This window comes from Eleutherodactylus coqui, chromosome 1 (assembly GCF_035609145.1).
Source record: "Eleutherodactylus coqui strain aEleCoq1 chromosome 1, aEleCoq1.hap1, whole genome shotgun sequence".
Lineage (NCBI taxonomy): Eukaryota > Metazoa > Chordata > Amphibia > Anura > Eleutherodactylidae > Eleutherodactylus > Eleutherodactylus coqui.
In genome coordinates this window covers 172244841-172268043 of record NC_089837.1, presented here as the reverse complement: position 1 = coordinate 172268043, position 23203 = coordinate 172244841, and the positions used below count along the sequence as shown (strand labels likewise).

The window sequence follows — 23203 nt, the reverse complement described above, 5'->3', positions numbered from 1 at the left end:
CAATGTAACTAGGTGCCCGTTTACATCTATAATCCTGGTCCAGTGTCTAGCTTGGAAACGAGATGCCATATAGACAGGCGTGGAGGCTCTGGTACCCTGCTGTACCGCCTCTAGCTTGGATACAAGATGTGCTACGGTGTGGTGGGGCATGGATGCTGTAGTGCTAAGTTGGGCCACCTCTTGCTTGGATTCAGAATGTGATACGGGCGGGCATGGAATCCCTAGTGCCCTGCTGGGACACCTCCAGCTTTCGTATAAGATGTGATATGGGGGTGGGAGAAGGGGAAGGTAGCTGCAGCAGCCTGTTTCACCGCCTTTAGCTTGGATACGAGATGTGATACCGGGGGGGCATGGATGCTCTAGTGCTAAGCAGGGCCACCTTTTGCTTGGATGCAAGAGGTCATACGGGCTGGCATGGACTCTCTAGTGCCCTGTTGCTCCAGCTTTCATAGAAGATGTCATACGGTTGGGCACGGAGGCTCCAGTTCACTGCTGTACCACCTCTGACAGATGAGCCGTCATCAGCTCCCTTCCGACAATGCTTTCAGTTTTCAGGCCCCTGGGGTTCAGCTGCAGCGCCACCGGCCGCACTGTGTTCTAATGCCAATTTGGAGCCGTTACCCTGGGCCCGGGCCTATGGCTGCTTTGAGATGCCCATAATGAATCGCCTTGCGGGTGGTGCTACACTAACCGTAAAGCTACAGTGTCAGTCAATCACAGCGCTTGCTTAGTGACGCACGCTAAGGAGCTGGTGGAATAAGCAGATAGGCAGGTGACAAAGCCACTGTTTTTCCAATGGCAAACTCCTAATGGTTAATTTTGGTTGGCTCTTTCAGGGTTTTCAGCACGCGGAGCTAATATTTCAGCACAAATTTTGCGTTCTGTTGTGATAAGTAAAATGCGCGCGTCTCCCTAAGGGCAAAGACTCTGCGGTTGGCGGCATAGAGATAGTGCTCAGGTTTACAGTCACGATTGGGCGGTACTATGGGTCAACCGCCACAACGGCAAGGGGGTGCGGCAGTGGAGCTGTGTGTAAGGAGAATTTATGTGTTTATCAAAGAGAAGACGATCCCAGATCTCGTGCAGAAGTCTGGGCCCAGGAGAAATACAAGTTACACCAGCCTGTGTGGTATCAGATGATTTCTAATTTATTCTAAGGTGTTCGAAGTTTATATATCATAAATGGCATCACAGCAAAAGTATATACCTCCAAGATTAATAAGAATACATAATAGGCTAAAACAAAAATGATTAACATAAGTTACACCTCTTAAGGCGCTGCTATAACATACAATGAGACCGTTATAAATTCAGTGAAAAGGAATGCAAGGGAGGCAGTCTGGAGATTCTTATCTTGTCTGTCTACCCCGTAATGGTATAGAAAAGGTTTCGTTTAACCCCTTCACTACTTATACTAGTACCATGCTATATCTTTCTAGTCTACAATCCAATAAAAGAACAATTAACTGATACATTGATCTACAATTTTTTTAACATTCCCCACTTTAGATCAATACATCAACACAGTATAATAGGAAATACACATATATAATGACTCTACAAAAGACCCCCTGGCTTATTCAGGCCCGAAGCTTTATTACTAGAGATGAGCGAGCACCAAAATGCTCGGGTGCTCGTTACTCGGGACGAAATTTTCACGATGCTCGAGGGTTAGTTTCGAGTAACGAACCCCATTGAAGTCAATGGGCAACCCGAGCATTTTTGTATTTCGCCGATGCTCGCTAAGGTTTTCATGTGTGAAAATCTGGGCAATTCAAGAAAGTGATGGGAACGACACAGCAACGGATAGGGCAGGCGAGGGGCTGCATGTTGGGCTGCATCTCAAGTTCACAGGTCCCACTATGAAGCCACAATACCGGCAAGAGTGGGGCCCCACCCCTCCCAACAACTTTTACTTCTGAAAAGCCCTCATTAGTATGGCATACCTTAGCCAAGCACCACACTACCTCCAACAAAACACAATCACTGCCTGCATGACACTCCGCTGCCACTTCTCCTGGGTTACATGCTGCCCAACCCCCCCCCCCCCGCACGACAGTGTCCACAGCGTACACCAAATTGTCCCTGCCCAGCCTTCAGCTTCCCTCATGCCACGCCACCCTCATGTCTATTTATAAGTGCGTCTGCCACAGGAAAAGCAGGCACACACTGCAGAGGGTTGGCATGGCTAGGCAGCGACCCCCCCATAAAAGGGACGGGCCGATAGTCCACAATGCTGTACAGAAGCAATGAGAAATCCAATCCTGTGCCACCTCCATCTCGAGCTGCACACGTGGGCATAGCAATGGGGAACCTATGTGCCACACACTATTCATTCTGTCAAGGTGTCTGCATGCCCCAGTCAGACCGCGTTTTTTTATAAATAGTCACAGGCAGGTACAACTCCGCAATGGGAATTCCGTGTGCACCCACAGCATGGGTGGCTCCCTGGAACCCACCCGCTGTACATAAATGTATCCCATTGCAGTGCCCTGGACAGCAGAGCTAACGTCAGATGAAATGCAGGTGGGCTTCGGCCCACACTGCATGCCCCAGTCAGACTGGGGTTCTTTAGAAGTGGACACAGATGCATTTACAACTCCCTGTGGACCCACAGCATGGGTGGCTCCCTGGAACCCACCGGCGGTACATAAAAATATCCCATTGCATTGCCCAACACAGCGGATGTAACGTCAGCTGTAATGCAGGTGGGCTAAAAATTAATTTGATTACACTGTAGGCGAGGGCCCACAAAACTTGCTGTATCAACAGTACTAATGTACATCAGAAAAATTGGCCATGGCCAACCCAGAGGGCAGGTGAAACCCATTAATCGCTTTGGTTAATGTGGCTTAATTTGTAACTAGGCCAGGAGGCAGCCCAGTTAAAATAAAAATTGGTTGAGGTGAAAGTTTCAACGCTTTAATGAGCATTGAAACGTATAAAAATTGTTTAGAAAAATTATATTACTGAGCCTTGTGGGCCTAAGAAAAATTGCCCGTTCGGCGTGATTATGTGAGGTTTCAGGAGGAGGAGCAGGAGGAGGAGGAGGAATATTATACACAGATTGATGAAGCGAAAAGGTCCCCGTTTTTGATGGGGATACAGAACGATGCTTCCATCCGCGGGTGCAGCCTACGTATTGCTTAGGTACCGCTGCTGTCCGCTGGTGAAGAAGAGAAGTCTGGGGAAATCCAGGCTTTGTTCATCTTGATGAGTGTTAGCCTGTCCGCACTGTCGGTTGACAGGCGGGTACGCTTATCTGTGATGATTCCCCCAGCCGTACTAAACACCCTCTCTGACAAGACGCTAGCCGCAGGACAAGCAAGCACCTCCAGGGCATACAGCGCGAGTTCAGGCTACGTGTCCAGCTTCGACACCCAGTAGTTGTAGGGGGCAGAGGCGTCACGGAGGACGGTCGTGCGATCGGCTACGTACTCCCTCACCATCCTTTTACAGTGCTCCCGCCGACTCAGCCGTGACTGGGGAGCGGTGACACAGTCTTGCTGGGGAGCCATAAAGCTGTCAAGGGCCTTAAAGAGTGTTGGCCTGCCTGTGCTGTACATGCTGCCTGATCTCCGCGCCTCCCCTGCTACCTGGCCCTCGGAACTGCGCCTTCGGCCACTAGCGCTGTCGTATGGGAATTTTACCATCAGTTTGTCCGCCAGGGTTCTGTGGTATAGCAACACTCTCGAACCCCTTTCCTCTTCGGGTATGAGAGTGGAAAGGTTCTCCTTATACCGTGGGTCGAGCAGTGTGTACACCCAGTAATCCGTAGTGGCCAGTATGCGTGTAACGCGAGAGTCACGAGAAAGGCATCCTAACATGAAGTCAGCCATGTGTGCCAGGGTACCTGTACGCAACACATGGCTGTCCTCACTAGGAAGATCACTTTCAGGATCCTCCTCCTCCTCCTCAGGCCATACACGCTGAAAGGATGACAGGCCAGCAGCATGTGTACCCTCACCAGTGGGCCAAGCTGTGTCTTCGTCCTCCTCCTCATCTTCCTCCTCCTCCTCCTCACCGCGCTGAGATATAGACAGGAGGGTGCTCTGACTATCCAGCGACATACTGTCTTCCCCCGGCTCTGTTTCCGAGTGCAAAGCGTCTGCCTTTATGCTTTGCAGGGAACTTCTCAAGAGGCATAGCAGAGGAATGATGACGCTAATGATTGCAGCATCGCCGCTCACCACCTGGGTAGACTCCTCAAAGTTTCGAAGGACCTGGCAGATGTCTGCCAACCAGGCCCACTCTTCTGAAAATAATTGAGGAGGCTGACTCCCACTGCGCCACCCATGTTGGAGTTGATATTCCACTATAGCTCTACGCTGCTCATAGAGCCTGGCCAACATGTGGAGCGTAGAGTTCCACCGTGTGGGCACGTCGCACAGCAGTCGGTGCACTGGCAGATTAAACCGATGTTGCAGGGTGGCAGCGTCCGTGTGGGACTTGCGGAAATGTGCGCAGAGCCGGCGCACCTTTCCGAGCAGGTCTGACAAGCGTGGGTAGCTTTTCAGAAAGCACTGAACCACCAAATTAAAGACGTGGGCCAGGCATGGCACGTGCGTGAGGCTGCTGAGCTGCAGAGCTGCCACCAGGTTACGGGCGTTGTCACACACGACCATGCCCGGTTGGAGGCTCAGCGGCGCAAGCCAGCGGTCGGTCTGCTCTGTCAGACCCTGCAGCAGTTCGTGGGTCGTGTGCCTCTTATCTCCTAAGCTGAGTAGTTTCAGCACGGCCTGCTGACGCTTGCCCACCGCTGTGCTGCCACGACGCGCGACACCGACTGCTGGCGACGTGCTGCTGCTGACACATCTTGATTGCGAGACAGAGGTTGCGTTGGAGGAGGAGGAGGAGGAGGAGGAGGGTGCTTTAGTGGAGGAAGCATACACCGCCGCAGATACCACCACCGAGCTGTGGCCCGCAATTCTGGGGGTGGGTAGGACGTGAGCGGTCCCAGGCTCTGACTCTGTCCCAGCCTCCACTAAATTCACCCAATGTGCCGTCAGGGAGATGTAGTGGCCCTGCCCGCCTGTGCTTGTCCACGTGTCCGTTGTTAAGCGGCAGTAAGCGCGTTTGTGAGGGCGCGTACAATGTTGCGGGAGACGTGGTCGTGCAGGGCTGGGACGGCACATCGGGAAAAGTAGTGGCGACTGGGAACTGAGTAGCGCAGGGCCGCCGCCGGCATCATACTTTTGAAGGACTCCGTTTCCACAACCCTATACGGCAGCATCTCCAGGCTGATAAATTTGGCTACGTGCACGTTTAACGCTTGAGCGTGCGGGTGCGTGGCGGCGTACTTGCGCTTGTTCTCCAACACTTGCGCTAGCGATGGCTGGACACTGCGCTGACAGACATTGGTGGATGGGGCCGAGGACAGCGGAGGTGAGGGTGTGGGTGCAGGCCAGGAGACGGTAGTGCCTGTGTCCTCAGAGCGGGGTTGGATCTCAGTGGCAGGTTGGGGCACAGGGGGAGAGGCAGAGGTGCAAACCGGAGGCGGTGAATGGCCTTCGTCCCACATTGTGGGGTGCTTGGCCATCATATGTCTGTGCATGCTGGTGGTGGTGAGGCTGGTGGTGGTGGCTCCCCGGCTGATCTTGACGCGACAAAGGTTGCACACCACTGTTCGTCGGTCGTCTGCACTCTCAGTGAAAAACTGCCAGACCTTTGAGCACCTCGGCCTCTGCAGGGTGGCATGGCGTGAGGGGGCGCTTTGGGAAACAGTTGGTGGATTATTCGGTCTGGCCCTGCCTCTACCCCTGGCCACCGCACTGCCTCTTCCAACCTGCCCTGCTGCTGCCCTTGCCTCCCCCTCTGAAGACCTGTCCTCAGTAGGCGTAGCAAACCAGGTTGGGTCAGTCACCTCATTGTCCTGCTGCTCTTCCTCAGAATCCTCGGTGCGCTCCTCCCTCGGACTTAATGCCCTTACTACTACCTCACTGATAGACAACTGTGTCTCATCGTCATCGGCCTCCTCACCCACTGAAAGGTCTTGAGACAGTTGCCGGAAGTCCCCAGCCTCATCCCCCGGACCCCGGGAACTTTGCAATGGTTGGGCATCAGTCACGACAAACTCCTCTGGTGGGAGAGGAACCACTGCTGCCCAATCTGAGCAGGGGCCTGAGAACAGTTCCTGGGAGTCTGCCCGCTCCTCAGAATGTCTCATTTTCATGGAGTGAGAAGGCTGGGAGGAAGGAGGAGCAGCAGCCAGAGGATTCTGAGTTGCAGCAGTGGACGGCGCACAACTCTGGGTGGACGATAGGTTGCTGGAAGCACTTTCTGCCATCCACGACAGGACCTGCTCACACTGCTCATTTTCTAATAAAGGTCTACCGCGTGGACCCATTAAATGTGCTATGAATGTGGGGACGCCAGAAACGTGCCTCTCTCCTAATCCCGCAGCAGTCGGCTGCGATACACCTGGATCAGGAGCTCGGCCTGTGCCCACACCCGGACTAGGGCCTCCGCGTCCTCGGCCGCGCCCACGTCCTCTAGGCCTACCCCTACCCCTCAGCATGCTGTATTACCAGGAATGTAGAAACACAACACTGTAATTAAATGTGCCGCTTATTGGCCTGTGGTTGGAGGCTGAGTTCGCTTACGGAACGCCAGGAAATAATTTGGCGCAAGCCTGCTGTAACACTTAGCTGGCTGCGTATTTATCTGTAGAACTATACACCCAGCAGACACAGACCCAGAACACTGAGCAGAGTGACAGGCAGCCCAAATAGATTTTTTTTCAAGATTTTTTTCCAAAGGACCACTGCGTATATTCAATCTATAATATATGTCTTCTGGCCCTGCCTACACAATTCTCTCCCTAGACTGTGTGACGGAACTGCAGTGTTGCACTGTTATTAACTGCAGCAGACCGGTGATTTCAGAGCCAGGAAATAATTTGGCGCAAGCCTGCTGTAACACTTAGCTGGCTGCGTATTTATTTGGAGAACTACTACCCCCAGCAGACACAGACCCAGAACACTGAGCACAGTGACAGGCAGCCCAAATAGATTTTTTTTCAAGATTTTTTTCCAAAGGACCACTGCGTATATTCAATCTATAATATATGTCTTCTGGCCCTGCCTACACAATTCTCTCCCTGGAGTATTACTGCAGGGCGCAATGCTCTGCACGGCCGATATACCAAAAAAAAAAAAAAAGTGCAACACTGCTAAAAGCAGCCTTCACACTACTGCACACGGTTAGATGTGGCCCTAAGAAGGACCGTTGGGGTTCTTGAAGCCTACACTAACTCCTTACGCTCTCCCTGCCTCCACACTTCTGTCCCTGGACTATTACTGCAGGGCGCAATGCTCTGCACGGCTGATATACCAAAAAAAAAAAGTGCAACACTGCTAAAAGCAGCCTCCACACTACTGCACACTGTTAGATGTGGCCCTAAGAAGGACCGTTGGGGTTCTTGAAGCCTACACTAACTCCTAACACTCTCCCTACAGCAGCTCCAACACAATACCACTGTACCTCAGTTATCTCACAACGCATCTGAGGCGAGCCGCGGGAGGGGCCGATTTTTATACTCGGGTGACACCTGATCTCCCCAGCCACTCACTGCAGGGGGGTGGTATAGGGCTTGAACGTCGCAGGGGGAAGTTGTAATGCCTTCCCTGTCTTTCAATTGGCCAGAAAAGCGCGCTAACATCTCAGAGAGGAAAGTGAAAGTAACCCGAACATCGCGTGGTACTCGTCTCGAGTAACGAGCATCTCGAACACGCTAATACTCGAACGAGTATCAAGCTCGGATGAGTACGTTCACGCTCATCTCTACTTACAACCCCAGAGTGAGAGGTGCAAAAAGATGGTAACAGTCTCTTTAGGGGGTTATAGTAGCTGATACTCTGAGGGCAGCGTAAGGTAGCGACAGTCACAATGATTACAGTGACATGTCTGCCGTGTGGATCTGTGCAGTAGTTTGGAAGAAAATTACATTTTATTAGTAGCAGCACATGCATAATGGACTATTTGAAGTAGTTCTGGATATTCATGAGCTGCAGGCTTGTCCTGTCTACTTGCCTTCAAGCCAGTGACTGAATGTGGTCTGCTTATAGCTGAGTAGAGAGAGAACACTGCCAATCAGCAGGCCACGGGTAGGGTTGTCACCCGACCGGTAATTCACCGGCCTGGCCGGTATTTTTAGATTTTTTTTTTTACCAGCCCTATTAGAGGCCGGTATTTTTGAATGTTTCCTGCAGGGAACAGTTGGTGGAGGACGGGTACACGGCCGGACTGCGGAGCTGACAGCCGGCTTTGATCCCCTGCTAATAGTGTATGGGTTGCTAGGAGTAAGGAGTGGGGCTTATCATTAATGCAGCTCTATGGAAAGAAGAAGAGGAAGCTGCTGCTGTGGTGAAAGGTAATGAGGAGGAGGGAGGGAGCAGAGTGTGAGGAAGGTAATGAGGAGGAGGAGAGAAGAGGGAGCAGAGTGTGAGGAAGGTAATGAGGAGGAGGAGAGAAGAGGGAGCAGAGTGTGAGGAAGGTAATGAGGAGGAGCAGAGTGTGAGGAAGGTAATGAGGAGAGGGAGCAGAGTGTGTAGAATAAAGGCCCCCTGTCCACGGCCGAGGCGGAATACCGCCAGCGATATTCCACTGCCAGGGAGCGCTAACAGGTCTCTGCAGTGAGCCTGACAGATAGGCTCACCACGGAAAATATGGAAAGCACTATGGAAAGTTCACTGCGTTACTCATGGCTGGATTATCACTGCGGGTAACACAATGAACAATCGCAGTGGACAGGCAGCCCAAAGAAGAAAAAAAATGCTGTGATAAGCCACGCCCCTTTTTAACCATGGACAGTATTTTTTGTGATAAAAGGTGGCAACCCTAGCCACAGGGTAGAGGGAGCATGGCTAGGTTGCAGCTCGTGAAAAGTTCTGGGTGTAGCTGCTACTAAGTGCAAGTTTCTCCCAAATTACTGCACAGAAACAGACTCGCTGCAATCATCAAGCCTATCACTACCTTCTGCTGCTCTCAATGAGCGCTACAAGAAGATGGTGACAGACTCTTAAAATGGATCAAAAGATCATTGGGCAAAAGGATTGGAATGTAGCGCAAAAAAAAAGCAGCAATTTTTTTCTGTTTGCTTTAAACCAAAGTTGTTTTTTTTATTATTATTTATTTTTTTACTTAGTATGTTCCTACATCTGTGAATGTCTTCATTGCTGGAAGTAGTTAGACTACAGCATTAAAGGGACCCTTCACATAGGACAGAATATTCCACAACAGCGTTGTGGAATATTCATCCCCAAAATCCACACTACTAGCTTGCAGATTTTGTTGCAGAAATAAAAATAACAGAATTCTGCCGGAAATTTTGCATAAAAGTCCACAGTTACCAGTGCAGATTTTGGGAGGATATTCAGGGACGGCGTACTTCACAAGGCTGTTGCAGAATATTCCGCCCTGTGTGAAGGTTCCACTTACCCCTGAGAATAGTTTGCCTTTTGAACCGATAAAATATTAGTAAAATGAGCTCAGTACAGCCAGAATAAACAGCACCTGCGACTAGAGAAGAGATAACCATTTTAGTACCATTTAGTACATTTTCACAATACCTGATCCCACAAAGTCAAGGACCCAGGATGATATATTGGATAATGAGACATAATAAAAACTTATCATAATAAAAATGAGCCTGCATCCATACACATTAACAAAACCATGCAGCTATTAACACGACTTAATCGCTGCCCAGTGATGGTGGTAAAACTGTAGCATTATTGGTAGAACTGTCTTACTATTTAACAAGCTGTAAACTATATGTGGGCGTAGTTTCAGCCAAGTTGGGCAAGCTAATCAGTGTGTTCCAACCCTCAATGGTGTTGGAGTAATAGGAGATTCAGTTTCAAAACAGCTGAAAATCCCCTAGTTTGTTCAGGATTACTCGAAATCCCAGCTCTGCTCCCTCCAATGTCACCAGCATCCTGATGCCTTCCAAGAGCGCCCCTGGCAGCCAAGGAAAGCAGTTCCATGAGTGTGGCTCTCAAATCTCCAGTGGAGGGAATGGGGCCTTGCCAGGGGACTCTTGCCCAGAGGAATGCTGACCCAATGGAACCCAGAAAGGGAAGAGACCAGAGACCCCAAATGAACCCCCATCAATATGTTAAAAGAAAAAAAAACAATATGGTCATCTCTGCTTCTACCTTTAGTATGGACAGGAAACCACTGGGAAATTTATTGGGAAAGGGCTATGCAACCTTTCTGTGTCCCTGACCCTACAGAAGATGGGGAGCAACCTCCATTGGGTGCTGTCATCAAGAGGACGGAGTGGAAAAAGGCATTGTCCAAAGCCAACAACCCCTTTAAATCCAGATGGAATTATCAGTCAGACAATTCCAGCAATGTTGCTCAGGTGGGCTATATGCCATATGGCTCAAGAAGGGGAGGGTCCTACAAAATCACATGTGGAAACTAGCTAAGCAGGTTCAAAGGTCAAAGAGACCTGCATAACATACGGTGGTGACCTGGTAAACATGAAATACATAGAACTTACAACAACATAATGATCCATAAGAAGAATTAAAGATGGAAAAATGCTAAAGCTGACAGCTGCATCATCTTCCAAGCTGAACAAGTGGCTTCTGGATTGACTTCCTTCTGCTGCATCCTATAAAGGAAAAGGTTACATAGTGACGGTGGGTACCATATTTTAGGAAGGAGGTGACAAATAAGAGGAGTTAGTGAATTCAATATCACAACCATCTTTACATAGAAATCCACAGTCGTTGCTCATAGACAGACTGTAAATAACATTTCTTCCTGGTGTGTGACGTACTGCAGCTCTCATTAAAGGGAATCTGTCACCATCTTTTGCAGCTCAAGGTAGCGACAGGCACCCCGATTACAGTGATATGCATGTCTGGTTGTTACTAATAAAATGCAAGTTTCTCCCAAAGTACAGCACAGATACATCCAGCACTATAATCAGTGTGACTAACTACCTTATACTACCCTCAGTGAGGGCTGCAAAAAGATGGTGAGAGATTCCCTTTAAGGTTATTAGTGAGAAACAGTAATGTAGCATTTACTAAGAAAACAAAGCACTGAAGGGTGCTCAGCCGAGGGTGCATGCACTTTGAATTCAAAGTGGGGAAAAAGCTGCTGCCATTACCAAAGAACAAAAGTATTGTGCAGTTGAAATTCAACGTGCCAAATCCTCATGTGCCTGATATTTGCTATCGGGGGAGAGTTGGGAGGCCACCACACACCTTAGACGATCAGTCTGTCCCACCAATATCAACAGATTTGGTCAATCTATAGCCAATCTGTATAGCCGCTCTTAGCTAATACTGGGGAATTCAGAGAGCATGGACTACGTCTCTATTTGATCATCATACCCCTGATAAGGACATACTGAAAAAGGTTTCTGCATGAAAAAAAAGTTACAGAAGTCTTTTTATGGTACTTTTAAAAGGCGTTGTCCCAAGAAGAAAACTTCTGTTCATATGCCCTATAAGGGTGTCATAGCAGGGTGGTTGTCATGTAATAGTACATTTTCCCAGTGCCCACTGAAGGTAAATGTTTGGCTGGTAGTGGCTTGCTGGGGGTGGAACCTGGGGTGAGGGTCACATTCAGCATTGGGTCATCTTTGATGGGAAAAGTCCTTTAACAAATATACTATATTGTAGATTAATATTACAGTATATGCACAGCAAAAAAAAGTGAAAAACAAGCTGTCATTCACAGCTCTAGATATCTTATCCCAATTTTTTAGGATTTGACAAGCAGATCTTCCTGCAAAGGGTTATAGATGGTTGTTTGGAGTCCGACAAGTCACAGCACTCAGATTAACCAAGAATCTTTTATTAAAAGCACAATTACAAGAGGTGAATGAAGTAGCCCATGTCTGACTCATGATTTGTCAAGGCCTCCTCTCTCTATAGAATGTGTTCATGGCAATTCCATTATGCTGCTAATCATGATATCGTTACCTTGATATGAGAATGCAATTCTATATTATCAAGGCGAACAAAGGTAATTTTCAAGCTTCAGCACTATGGACAGCTTTACAAGGACTAGGTGATTGTAGTTAATGAAAGGCAAATGCAAGAAATCTGAAGTTCTCCATCTTCTAGTTGGTTTGATCCGGCTAATAATAATCACTATATTATACCATTATGTTTCACAATATAAAACCAAGTGGATGTAATATCTTATTTTTTCTCATTCCACTTTCTACACAGTGTACAAAAGCAGGATATGTTGCAAAGATCCGGAACATATGGGCACTGTTGTGCAAAACTGAAGCACTTTAGATAGCTGCATTCACACGCGCCTTCTATTTCCTTTTACCTCAGCTTTCACTTTGATCTCGTGGAGCCCAGTCTTATAATTTTCAGCCATCCATTCCAAGACATATAATGGACCAGATGAGTGCACAGCTTCCCCCACTTCTTTTCCATCTATGAAAACCTTTACGGACGTGATAGGATGCGGAGAAAACACCAGGATTCTATATGGTGAAAATAAATAAAAGCATTATTAGGGGACAGCCACTTCAGGGTGTCGAATTATTGGCCATGGTATAAAATACCATAAGGAGTAACACCTGGTACGTATAGCGTTTTTGATTCCTAATAAAAGGTCTTTTCTCAACTTATTTTTTTTTTAAAAACACCTTTTGGTTAAAAAAAAAAAGGACAGAAGAGCTAGTTTATTGTTTGTTTACGCAAGATAAACAAAATGAAAACTAAGCATAACGGAAGTCCTGTTGAAAAAAATCTGGATCCATTCAAGAATCCGTTCAAATAATCAGGATGGACGTTTTAACTGAGCCACACGTGTGTACAGGCCTCTAAGCGTGTTCACACGGAGCCAATTTGCTGTGGATTTTGGCACAGATTTTGGTGGGGAACTGCAGCAGATTTCATTCTTTCAATTGAAGGGGTGAAATCCGCTGCAGATCTGCAACAAATCCGCTACAGGTGATCGGACCCTAATACTCATCTTACCGGTTTTCCCACTAGCTTCGTTAACCAGGCTCAAGTGATGATCTGTCATTACAGCCAATCACTGGCATCGCTACACCAGCCTTACATCCGATGAAAGGTTACAGTAGTCAATTCTTGACGTACTACGTCATTGCTAGAGTGTAATAAAGAACCGGCAGGGGATCAGGGAAGCATCATAAGAGCAGCAGGCATCGGTAAAGTGAGTATTGCTCCTTATTTTACACCGATGTCAGCTGTTTGTAAAAGATTTCATGAAGCTGGAAACTGTTTCTGTAATGTAATTTACAATCTTTTATTATGATTACCATCATTACTAATTTTGCCCTGTACTTTCATCTGTACTTTTCAGTTTAGAAGTTCCATCTCAGGAGCTGCCGACCAGGAAACAACTGTTCTGTTTAAGTAGTCACTGATTTCAAGGAGAACTGAAGGGCTTCAGTTCGCCTTCATTCTGTTTGATTTCTGGTTTTTTTTTTAAATTAAAATAATGCAGACTAGTAAGCAATAGTTTTGTAAAAAAAATTTAAACTCAAGATAGAAAAAAGGCTTCCATCTTTATGTCCCACATGGGTGACAGAACTAAAATATTTATCCCTTTCAATATTTACTTACAGGTTTTAAAGAATGTCATAAGATGGAAGGAACTAATAAGGTATATTTATGAAGACTGGCGTTTCATGACTCCGTTTTAGGCCTTATACACATGGACATATATTGGCCGGGTTTTCATGCCCGCCTGATATAAGCTGCCCCTCTCTGCAAGAGGCGGTGGCGGGATGGGGCGGGGGCTAGTGTGCTCAGCTCCTGCCCCCTGCTATTGTTTGCAATGGGAGGGGGGGGGCAGGCGGAGTTAAGCTCCACCCCTCGCAAACATTTGTCAGGGGTAGAAAGGGGGCAAAAGCTCAGCACACTAGCTCCCGCCCCGTCCCATCTCCTCTTCTTGCAGAGAGGCAGCGTATATCGGACGGGCGTGAAAACCCGGCCGATCTACGTCCATGCGAATAAGCCCTCAAACTGAAGTTTGCTGGACTAAAATGCACTGTTTATTAAAAGGCAAATGACTCTTAATTTGATATTTCTTAGGCTGCCTTTAAAAAACTGAAAATAAAATCTACTCTTAGTAGGAGAAGATTTTGATTTGCAACACTGACTTAAATTTGCCCCCTCTCCCCCAGTAAACTCACCTCTTTTCTCACTACTTTCCAAAAGTGTAGAGAGGAATAGCAAGTCACAAATTACAGTGCAAAAGTAGCATGTTCCAAAATCGACTGAAATATCATCATGTGACAGCAAGGTGCCCCCTGCCACAGCAGAGCTGCAGGGTCCTAGCGAATCCTGATCAGCTGTGTTATTGACTACTGTCACTGTAGGTGGAGGCTTTCCCTGTAACTGGAGATCCAGATATCAGAGCTAAAACCAAGCCATGTGGAGAGAAGAACTGCCTATAAAGCTTAGACCGGACAATGTGGAGGCACAGATCTGGAAAAGACTCCAAAAACTTCTGCTCAAAGTTCCCAAGAGCACAGCGGCCTCCATAATTCTTAAATAGAAGAAGTTTGGAACAACCAGGACTCTTCCTAGAGGTGATCAATCCACGCAACTAAGTAATCAGGGAGGAAGGGCCTTGGTAAGAGGTGACCAAGAACACACTGGTCACTCTGGCTAAGGGCCAAAGATCCTGTGTGCAGATGGGAGAAACTTCCAGAAGGTCCTCCATCACTGTAGCCTCCACCAATCTGGGCTTTATGGCAGAGTGACCAGAAAGAAGCCTCTTAGTAAAAGACACAGTATACTTGCAATTCACCAAAAGGCATCTAAAAGGACTCAGACTGTGAAAAACAAGATTCTCTGGTCTGATGAAACCAAGATTGAACTTTTTGGCTTTAATTCTAAACATTATGTCTGGAGGAAACCAGGGACTGCTCATGATCTGCCCAATACCATCCCTACAGTGACCCATAGTGGTGGCAGCATCATGCTGTAGGGGCGTTTTTCAGCAGTTGGAACAAGGAGTCAGGGTTGATGGAAAGTTGAATGGCGCAAAGTACAGAGATGTTTCACCTTCCAACAAGGCAATGGTCCCAAGTAAACAGCCAAAACACCACAGAAGTGGCTTAGGGACAACTCTATAAGATGCCCTTGAGTGGCCCAACCAGAGTCCTTACTTGAACAATTGAACATCTCTGGAGAGATCTGAAATTGTCTGTCCACAGACTGCCCCCATCCAACCTGACAGAGTTTAAAAAGGACCTGCAGAGAAGGCGGCAAACAAAAACCCAAAATCCAGGTGTGCAAGACTTGTAGCATCATATCCAAAAAGACTGGAGGCTGTAATTGCTGCCAAAAGGTGCTTCAACTAAGTACAGGGTGTAAATACTTAGATCAGCGAAAATTATTAGTTTTTCATTTTAAAAAAAAACTACAAAGATTTTGCATTGGCCACAACATAACAAAATATAAAAAGTGAAAGGGTCTAAAGACTTACAAAATGCACTGTATATAATGACATTTTATATATGACTCAGGAGATGAGCTATATCCTCCCCTCTTCTCACAGTCTTGTGCCTATAGGGTAACTGGCTGGAGAAGGAGCCCTCCTCTATTGCTCTGTCTGCAATAGGATACCAGGAATGCCAACCCTCCTCCGCAATCCCCATCAATTACCTGTCTGTCTGGTAGGCAAATAGGAGATCGTACAAGACCTCTACAGTGCTACTTATTGAAAGGCAGCTTTCCTATAAGTCAACACCCAACATTCTAAGTCTTCTCCAGAAAACTCTTGTTTTGGCTTATATTCCCAGTCATGTTACAAGGCCTGTTAAAAGCTTGCACATTGACTTATAGGTGGCGCTGTAGAGGCATTGTACCTTCATTTGCATACTAAATTTCCCAGAGAAGCATTGCATGGTTTTATAAGTCTCCACAAGTTAAAACTGTACCCCTCCCAATAGTCACAAATTGAATGGATGAAGAGGAAATTAACATCCGTGTTTTTATTTTATAAGACAGCTGTAGGAGCATGCAGGAAATTCTATAGACGGCGCGGGCAAGTTTATCTCATGTATAGTGATAACAGTGATCATGTATAGTAAAAAAAAAAGTGTAAAAAGTTAAAAAAAAAAGGTAAAAAAGCTTGTGTTTCATCTCCCCCCACGGATCATATCTGTGAGGGAGGATGAAATGACGTACCTAAGGCCCGCGGATTTATCTCCGGACCTTACCCCAGCTTCTGCGCACGCGCATGTCGCCAAAATGGCAGGTGCATGCACAAAAGCTGTGGTAATTTAAGCTCTCCCTGCTCCTGGCTACAAAACTTAGCCGAGAGCCTGGAGATTTCACGGGGGGCCGCAGTGGATAATGGCGATCACGTAAAAGTAAAAAAAAGGTGAAGGTTCATCTCCCCTCACCGATGCGGTAATACGCAGATCAATCGCATTGGATTACACAATTCCGCTCACATTAGTGGGTTGGAATTGCGTAATCCATTAGCAGAAAAGAGAACGCAGCAGGTTCTATTTTACCACAGATTTCCGTAACATAGAGCCCATTTTGCTCCATGGTCGTGGATATACCCGCAGCCCATACGCAACTACATTGTATACGGGCTGCAGGTACCCACGTCATCGCTAAGCGACGGTGCGGGAAATACAAACAAAAAATATATATATACTGAGCATGACCGCCTGTGTGAGTAGGCAGTTATGCGCAGTACATTACGCGGCCGTACGCAGGGTCACAGCCGGGCTCACAGATGGGATCCGCTGTGGGCCTCCGCAAGCGGATTCCGCCTACGGCCGTGTGAGCCTGGCGTTATTCAGACCGCTACCTGTAATACGTATTTTACAAGAAGCCCCGGGAACGTTCGCCTTCCTGCAGTTCCAGGAGCAGCTTGTTGAGCGCCTTCTGTGTGAGACCGCCGCACCTCATCAAGCTTACGGAGACTCACAGAGCGCCACTTCTTACACCCCATACCCGCCACTGAGGTCACGAAATACCCCCAAAAAGCATGAGAGGAGGGGGGATACACGGTTTTATTGCCCCATGTACCCATCCCAACCAGCCTCCGTAATTACCCCTGTCTTTGGAAATACTACACAGTTCACATTATTACTTTTATCTAAGATTTGGGGAACGCCGAAAAGGGCGCGGAGTGTGTGCGGGCGGGGGGGGGGGGGGGGGATTTTTAAGGTGTCAATTTTTATTCCGTACAAGTGGGCAATGGGCCCTGGAATTTATTCAGTTGTGCCCTGCAATCCAACGGGTTTCCCTCCATTATAGGCCTTGCCATGTTTCCTGTAAGTAAATTAGAGCCACAAGGGGTATGTTTTTGAACACGGGACAAACGGGGGTATCCATTTTGGGGTGAAGGTCTTCATTCCTATGTACACTGTACAAAAAAACCCAGTTTTTAAATTGACAAAATTGCCAAAAAAATTAAAATCGTAATTTTTTCCTTCTGCTTTGCTTAGATTTATTCAAATACTGTCGGGTCAAAATACGCAGTGCACCCCTAGATGAATTCGACAAGGCGTCTAGTTTTTAAAATGGGTTCATTTGAGGGGGTTCTTTATCGTTTTGGACGCTCAATGGCTCTATAAGTGGGCGATGGGGCCTGGAATTTATTCCGTTGTACCCTGAAATCCAATGGGTGCTCCTTCCATTATAGGCCTAGCCATGTGTCCTTTAAGTAGATTAGGGCCACTAGGGGTATGGTTCTGAACACGGGACAAACGGGGGTATCCATTTTGGGGTGAAAGTCTTCATTCCTATGTGTGCTGTACAAAAAAAACAGTTTTTAAATTGATACAACTGCCAAAAAAATGAAAATTGTAATTTTTTTCCTACTGCTTTGCTTAGATTTATTCAAAAATTGTAGTGTAAAAATACACAGTACACCCCTAGATAAATTCGTTAGGGGGTCTAGTTTTCAAAATGGGGTCATTTGTGGGGGTTCTCTGTCGTTTTGGCCGCTCAAGGGCTCTACAAGTGGGCAATGGGGCCTAAATCACCTTCATGCTAAATTTCTGTTCTGAAAGCCACCGACTACTCCTTTCATTTTGGGCCCCGTGGTGCATCCAAACAAAAGATTAGGGCCACAATGGGTATGTCTCTGAACACGGGAGAAACAGGGGTATCTATTTTGGGGTGCACGTCTTCATTCATGTGTGTGCTGAACAAAAAAAGCAGTTTTTAAATAACAGAATTGCCAAAAAAACGAAAATCACATTTTTTTCCTTTTGCTTTGCTTGAATTCATTCAAAAACTGTGGGGTCAAAATGGGCAGTACACCCCTAGATAAATTCGTTAAGGGGTCTAGTTTTCAAAATGGGGTCACTTGTGGGGGTTCTCTTTGGTTTTGGCCGCTCAAGAGCTCTACAAAAGTGCTATGGGGCCTAAAACGCCTTCAAGGAAAATTTATGTTCTGAAAACCACCGACTACTCCTTTCATTTTAGGCCCCGTTGTGCATCCAGACATAAGATTAGGGCCACAATGGGTATGTTTCTGAACACGGGAGAAACAGGGATATCCATTTTGGGGTGTAAATCCTTATTTTCATGGGCACTATAGGAAAAAAAAATATGTCTTTAAAATGACATATTTGCAAAAATATGAAATTTTATTTTTTCTTCTCTAAATTGAATTAATTCCTGAAAAAAAACTGGTAGCGTCAAAATACTCATGACACCCCTCAGTGAATACACTAAGGGGTGTAGTTTTTAAAATGGGGTCATTTGTGGGGGTATCTATTATTCTGACACTCATGAGCCGTTGCAAACTTGGCTTGGTGCAGGAAAACAAAGTGCTCCTCAAAATGCTGAAAAGTAATGTTAAATTTGTACGTCCTCTAAATGGTTAAAAATAAAAAACACTAAAGTTTTTCAAGTGTGCGACCAGAATAAAGTAAACAGATGGAAATATGTATCTTATGAAAAAATTGGTACAGTATGTTTGAACATATTTGAGATATTACGGTTGAAAATGTGAAAAAAATGACAATTTTTTCAAAATGTTTCCAATATTGGCACTTTTAATAAATATACACAAATTATATCGGTCTCTTTTTACCACCTAAATGAAGTACAACATGTGGCGAAAAAACAATGTCAGAATCACTTGGATATGTAAAGCCTTTATGGAGTTATGCTATGTTGAACGACGCATGTCAGATTTCCCAAATTTGGCTCCGTTACTAAGGCGCAAACAGGCTTTGTCACTAAGGGGTTAAACTTTCAAAAAGGTAATCAATCTAATGTCCGTTTCTGACATAATGATCAACCATTGCATCCTCAAGAGCAATGCAAGCTTGGAGACGATAAGCCACACGCTTGCGTGCATCCTTGCACATTTGAACTGGAACGTTATTGAATTCCTCAGTATTAGCAAGCTCCAACTCATCAACTGTTGAAATGGGATACGTATACATTTTATCCTTAAGATGGCCCCAAAGGAAAAAGTCAAGTTGGGTAAAATCCAGAAAGTGAGCCAGCCAGCCCACTGGCTCACGTCTGTTTATCCAACTCTCATCGAACCAGTTACAATGTGCATAAAGAGCTGGGGCTGTCCTGCTGTCAACACAGGTTGCTGAAAATATCCCAACGCTGGATGATGGAATAAACAGTGTGTTGAAGCAGATCCAAGTAACACTTTCCCGTCACAGATCCCTAAAACAAAGAACGCTCAAAAGAGCGTATCAATAGCAAATCTGCATATAAGGGAGATGGAATAATACCGCCACAGTGCCACCTATTGGAAGGCAGCATTCCTTCAAGCCAAAATTAGACTATATACAAGCCTTGTAACAATGACTGGGAATTAAAAGCAAAGCCAGACTCCATGTACAGACAGCTGTTTCAGGGTATTTGCCCTTCCTCAGTGTGCAGTAGGAGTCTGGTTTTGCTAGTGAGAGGCCTGGGATGGGGGTGTAATCTCAAATATGAAACTCCTTCCCAGACCAGCACACCTGGCATGCAGTTATCCACCAAAATTGTCACTTCAGGGTTTTCAGGTCATCAATAAAAACAGTTGTGTCTGTTAACGCCACCGGATACATGGAACTTGGCCTCATCATTCCACAGTATTCCTCGTTGCAATTGAAGTTTGCCTTCATTGAGGAATTTAATCGTTCCAATTCAAATGTATAGAGATGTGCGAGAACATGTGGCTTATCGCCCCCAAACTTGCAATTTGCTACATGCACGTCACACACTGCTATATACATTGTTCATCCAATACAACAGGGATCAGAAGCAGAGATTAAGGACTTGTGCTGTCACTGTCATGCTCTGCCACTGATCACATGACTGATGTCAGAGGTCCTGCACCCTTGTGCAGATTATGGGTGGACTACAAACCCCCCACGGCCTCAGTTGCAATGGAATACTAACGAACACCTAGACAGACAGCAGCTGTGTGCGTACAGGACCTGTGATGATGTCACAGTTAGGTGATCATGGGTGGTGCATGAAAGTCACTCACAAACTCACTCACTCATGGACGGACAGGTCGTCGTTAGTAGTTTGACTACTACTGCTATTACTACACTGATTGATGAAGGAGCTTACCACCTAGAGCCACAGTACAGACCGATTACACAAATTCTGGCTGAGGATGTTAATATATTTTGCTTATTTCATTAACAGTATTTGTGGTTCTGCATTCCACTAAACCATGTGCCAGGGCAAGACATCACAGGATACTGTAGGTTTCAGTGAATGATAATGAACCACAGCTAACGCAAACTTGCAAAAGTATTTTTTTGTAATTATTTGAATGCAGCTAAAATAATAAAATTAAAGGGATTTCTTAGGAATGAACTATTGATGACCTATCTCCAAAATTGGTATTCATCAGCTGCTTTGTGAGTGTATGGAACTAATGTGCTGTTGAAAATGCACAGCTCTATACACACTGCAGTGGCCTGTGATGGTATTGCAGGCGAAGATCCTGGGAACTTCAGCTGCTATAGCATTCCACACCACTGCAGTGTGTATAGAACATCCCCTATGACTTTCATTGGCTACAGCTCCTACAGTCTACAAAAAAACCTTGTATAGTCTGATCCCTAGTCATTTTTACTTACGGCTTTTGCACAGTTGCTCGATTTCTCATTGGTTGTGAAGCAGGATATACTTTTTAGGGAGTGGTCATACTTTTTTTTTTTTCAGTTTTAATCAGCAAGTTGACGTATTTTAACAGACAAGCTTGTCTTATTATTCATAGTATTGACATCTTTAATGACCTATGCATTATTTTCAAGGCCAGATAAAATGGAAATACCTGATATGTGTTGAGTGCAGGATCCGTTGTAAAGGCTCCTCTGCGGGATTTGTGTAGAGTGCAGATTTAGGATTGGTAATAAGGATAGCAGGCCATTCATCAAATTGGAGGTCTACAACGCTGAACAAGTCATGATCAAAGGCAAAGATGCGGTATCTGGGGAAGAAAAAAAAAGGGGTAAGGATGGGAGAACGAACATGGTATACATATACAGAAAAGGGGAGTCACATAACAGTATAGCATGTTTTACCTTCTGTTATGCATCCAATCATCCAACTCCAGTTCCAATGTCCCTTGATGATGCTGGGAGTGCAGGACTGGGGCTAACCCTCCCAGGGTGTGCAGGTGACCACACATGTATGCCACAGCTGAACTAGAGAAGAACCCACTGTTAGGTCTAATTTTTCCGGCTTTACATGGCGTGATCGAAATCAAAGACAACTTTCCAATGCTTACACAGTTTAATATCCATTTTTAATTAGAGATGAGCGAGCACCAAAATGCTCGGGTGCTCGTTACTCGAGTCGAACTTTCCGCGATGCTCGAGGGTTCGTTTCGAGTAACGAACCCCATTGAAGTCAATGGGCGACTTGAGCATTTTTGTATATCGCCGATGCTCGCTAAGGTTTTCATTTGTGAAAATCTGGGAAATTCAAGAAAGTGATGGGAATGACACAGAAACGGATAGGGCAGGCGAGGGGCTACATGGGCTGCATCTCAAGTTCCCAGGTCCCACTATTAAGCCACAATAGCGGCAAGAGTGGGTCCCCCCCCCTCCCAACAATTTTTACTTCTGAAAAACCCTCATTAGCAAGGCATACCTTAGCTAAGCACCACACTACCTCCAACAAAGCACAATCACTGCCTGCATGACACTCCGCTGCCACTTCTCCTGGGTTACATGCTGCCCAACCCCCCCCCCCCCCGCATGACCCAGTGTCCACAGCGCACACCAAAGTGTCCCTGCGCAGCCTTCAGCTGCCCTCATGCCACACGCTGGCCTCATAGCCACACCACCCTCATGTCTATTTATAAGTGCGTCAGACATGAGGAGGAACCGCAGGCACACACTGCAGAGGGTTGGCAAGGCCAGGCAGCGACCCTCTTTAAAAGGGGCGGGGCGATAGCCCACAATGCTGTACAGAAGCAATGAGAAATCCAATCCTGTGCCACCTCTATCAGGAGCTGCACACGTGGGCATAGCAATGGGGAACCCATGTGCCACACACTATTCATTCTGTCAAGGTGTCGCATAGCTCAATCGACACTGCAAGGGGAAAGCCGTCTGCACTCTGTCCCCTGCCCAAGTCAGTCAGTGTCTTTGTGCCAGACAGGTCAAACACCGCGATGGGAGCTAAGTTTGCACCAACAGCATAGGTGGGTCCTAGGAAACCCAAGACATGAACCAAAAATTGATCTGACCGGCCAAACATGGCAGACTTGCACCGCGCCCACGACATAGGCCTCGGCCCACAGCTTCAGCAATCCTAGGCAGGAAGCGGACTTTCACTGCACTCAGGACATAGGCCTCTGCACAAACCCTCAGCAATCGCGGGCCTACAGCGGACTCCTATGCTAGCGTAGCTGTGCACATCTCATTAGCGCTGTATTGCTCCTGTAGTTTGTCCCAATGCAGTGCCCCGGATAGTAGAGCTAACGTCAGATTAAATACAGGTGGGCTTCGGCCCACACTGCATGCCCCAGTCAGACCGGGTTTTTTTATAAATAGTCACAGGCAGGTACAACTCCGCAATGGGAATTCCGTGTGCACCCACAGCATGGGTGGCTCCCTGGAAGCCACCGGCGGTACATAAACAAATCCCATTGCAGTGCCCAGCACAGCTGAGGTAACGTCAGATTAAATGCAGGTGGGCTTCAGCCCACACTGCATGCCCCAGTCAGACTGGGGTTCTTTATAAGTAGACACATGCAGTTACAACTCCGTGTGGACCGACAGCAT

The 23203-nt window shown here is 46.6% G+C and overlaps 1 protein-coding gene and 1 long non-coding RNA gene across 2 annotated transcripts in view; both read right to left on the bottom strand.

Annotated features, from left to right (window-relative positions):
- The window catches only part of LOC136628082 (uncharacterized), a 407320-nt gene that overhangs the window by 34857 nt on the left and 349260 nt on the right, over nt 1–23203 (bottom strand). The window lies entirely within an intron of this gene.
- LOC136616548 (transmembrane protein 62-like) lies at nt 9475–21715 on the bottom strand. The gene is made up of 6 exons (XM_066594214.1): nt 21660–21715; nt 21494–21616; nt 21244–21399; nt 12307–12466; nt 10508–10621; nt 9475–9519 (listed from the first exon to the last, which is right to left on the bottom strand). The coding sequence occupies exons 1-6, from the start codon at nt 21713–21715 to the stop codon at nt 9475–9477; spliced, it is 654 nt and encodes a 217-aa protein (XP_066450311.1).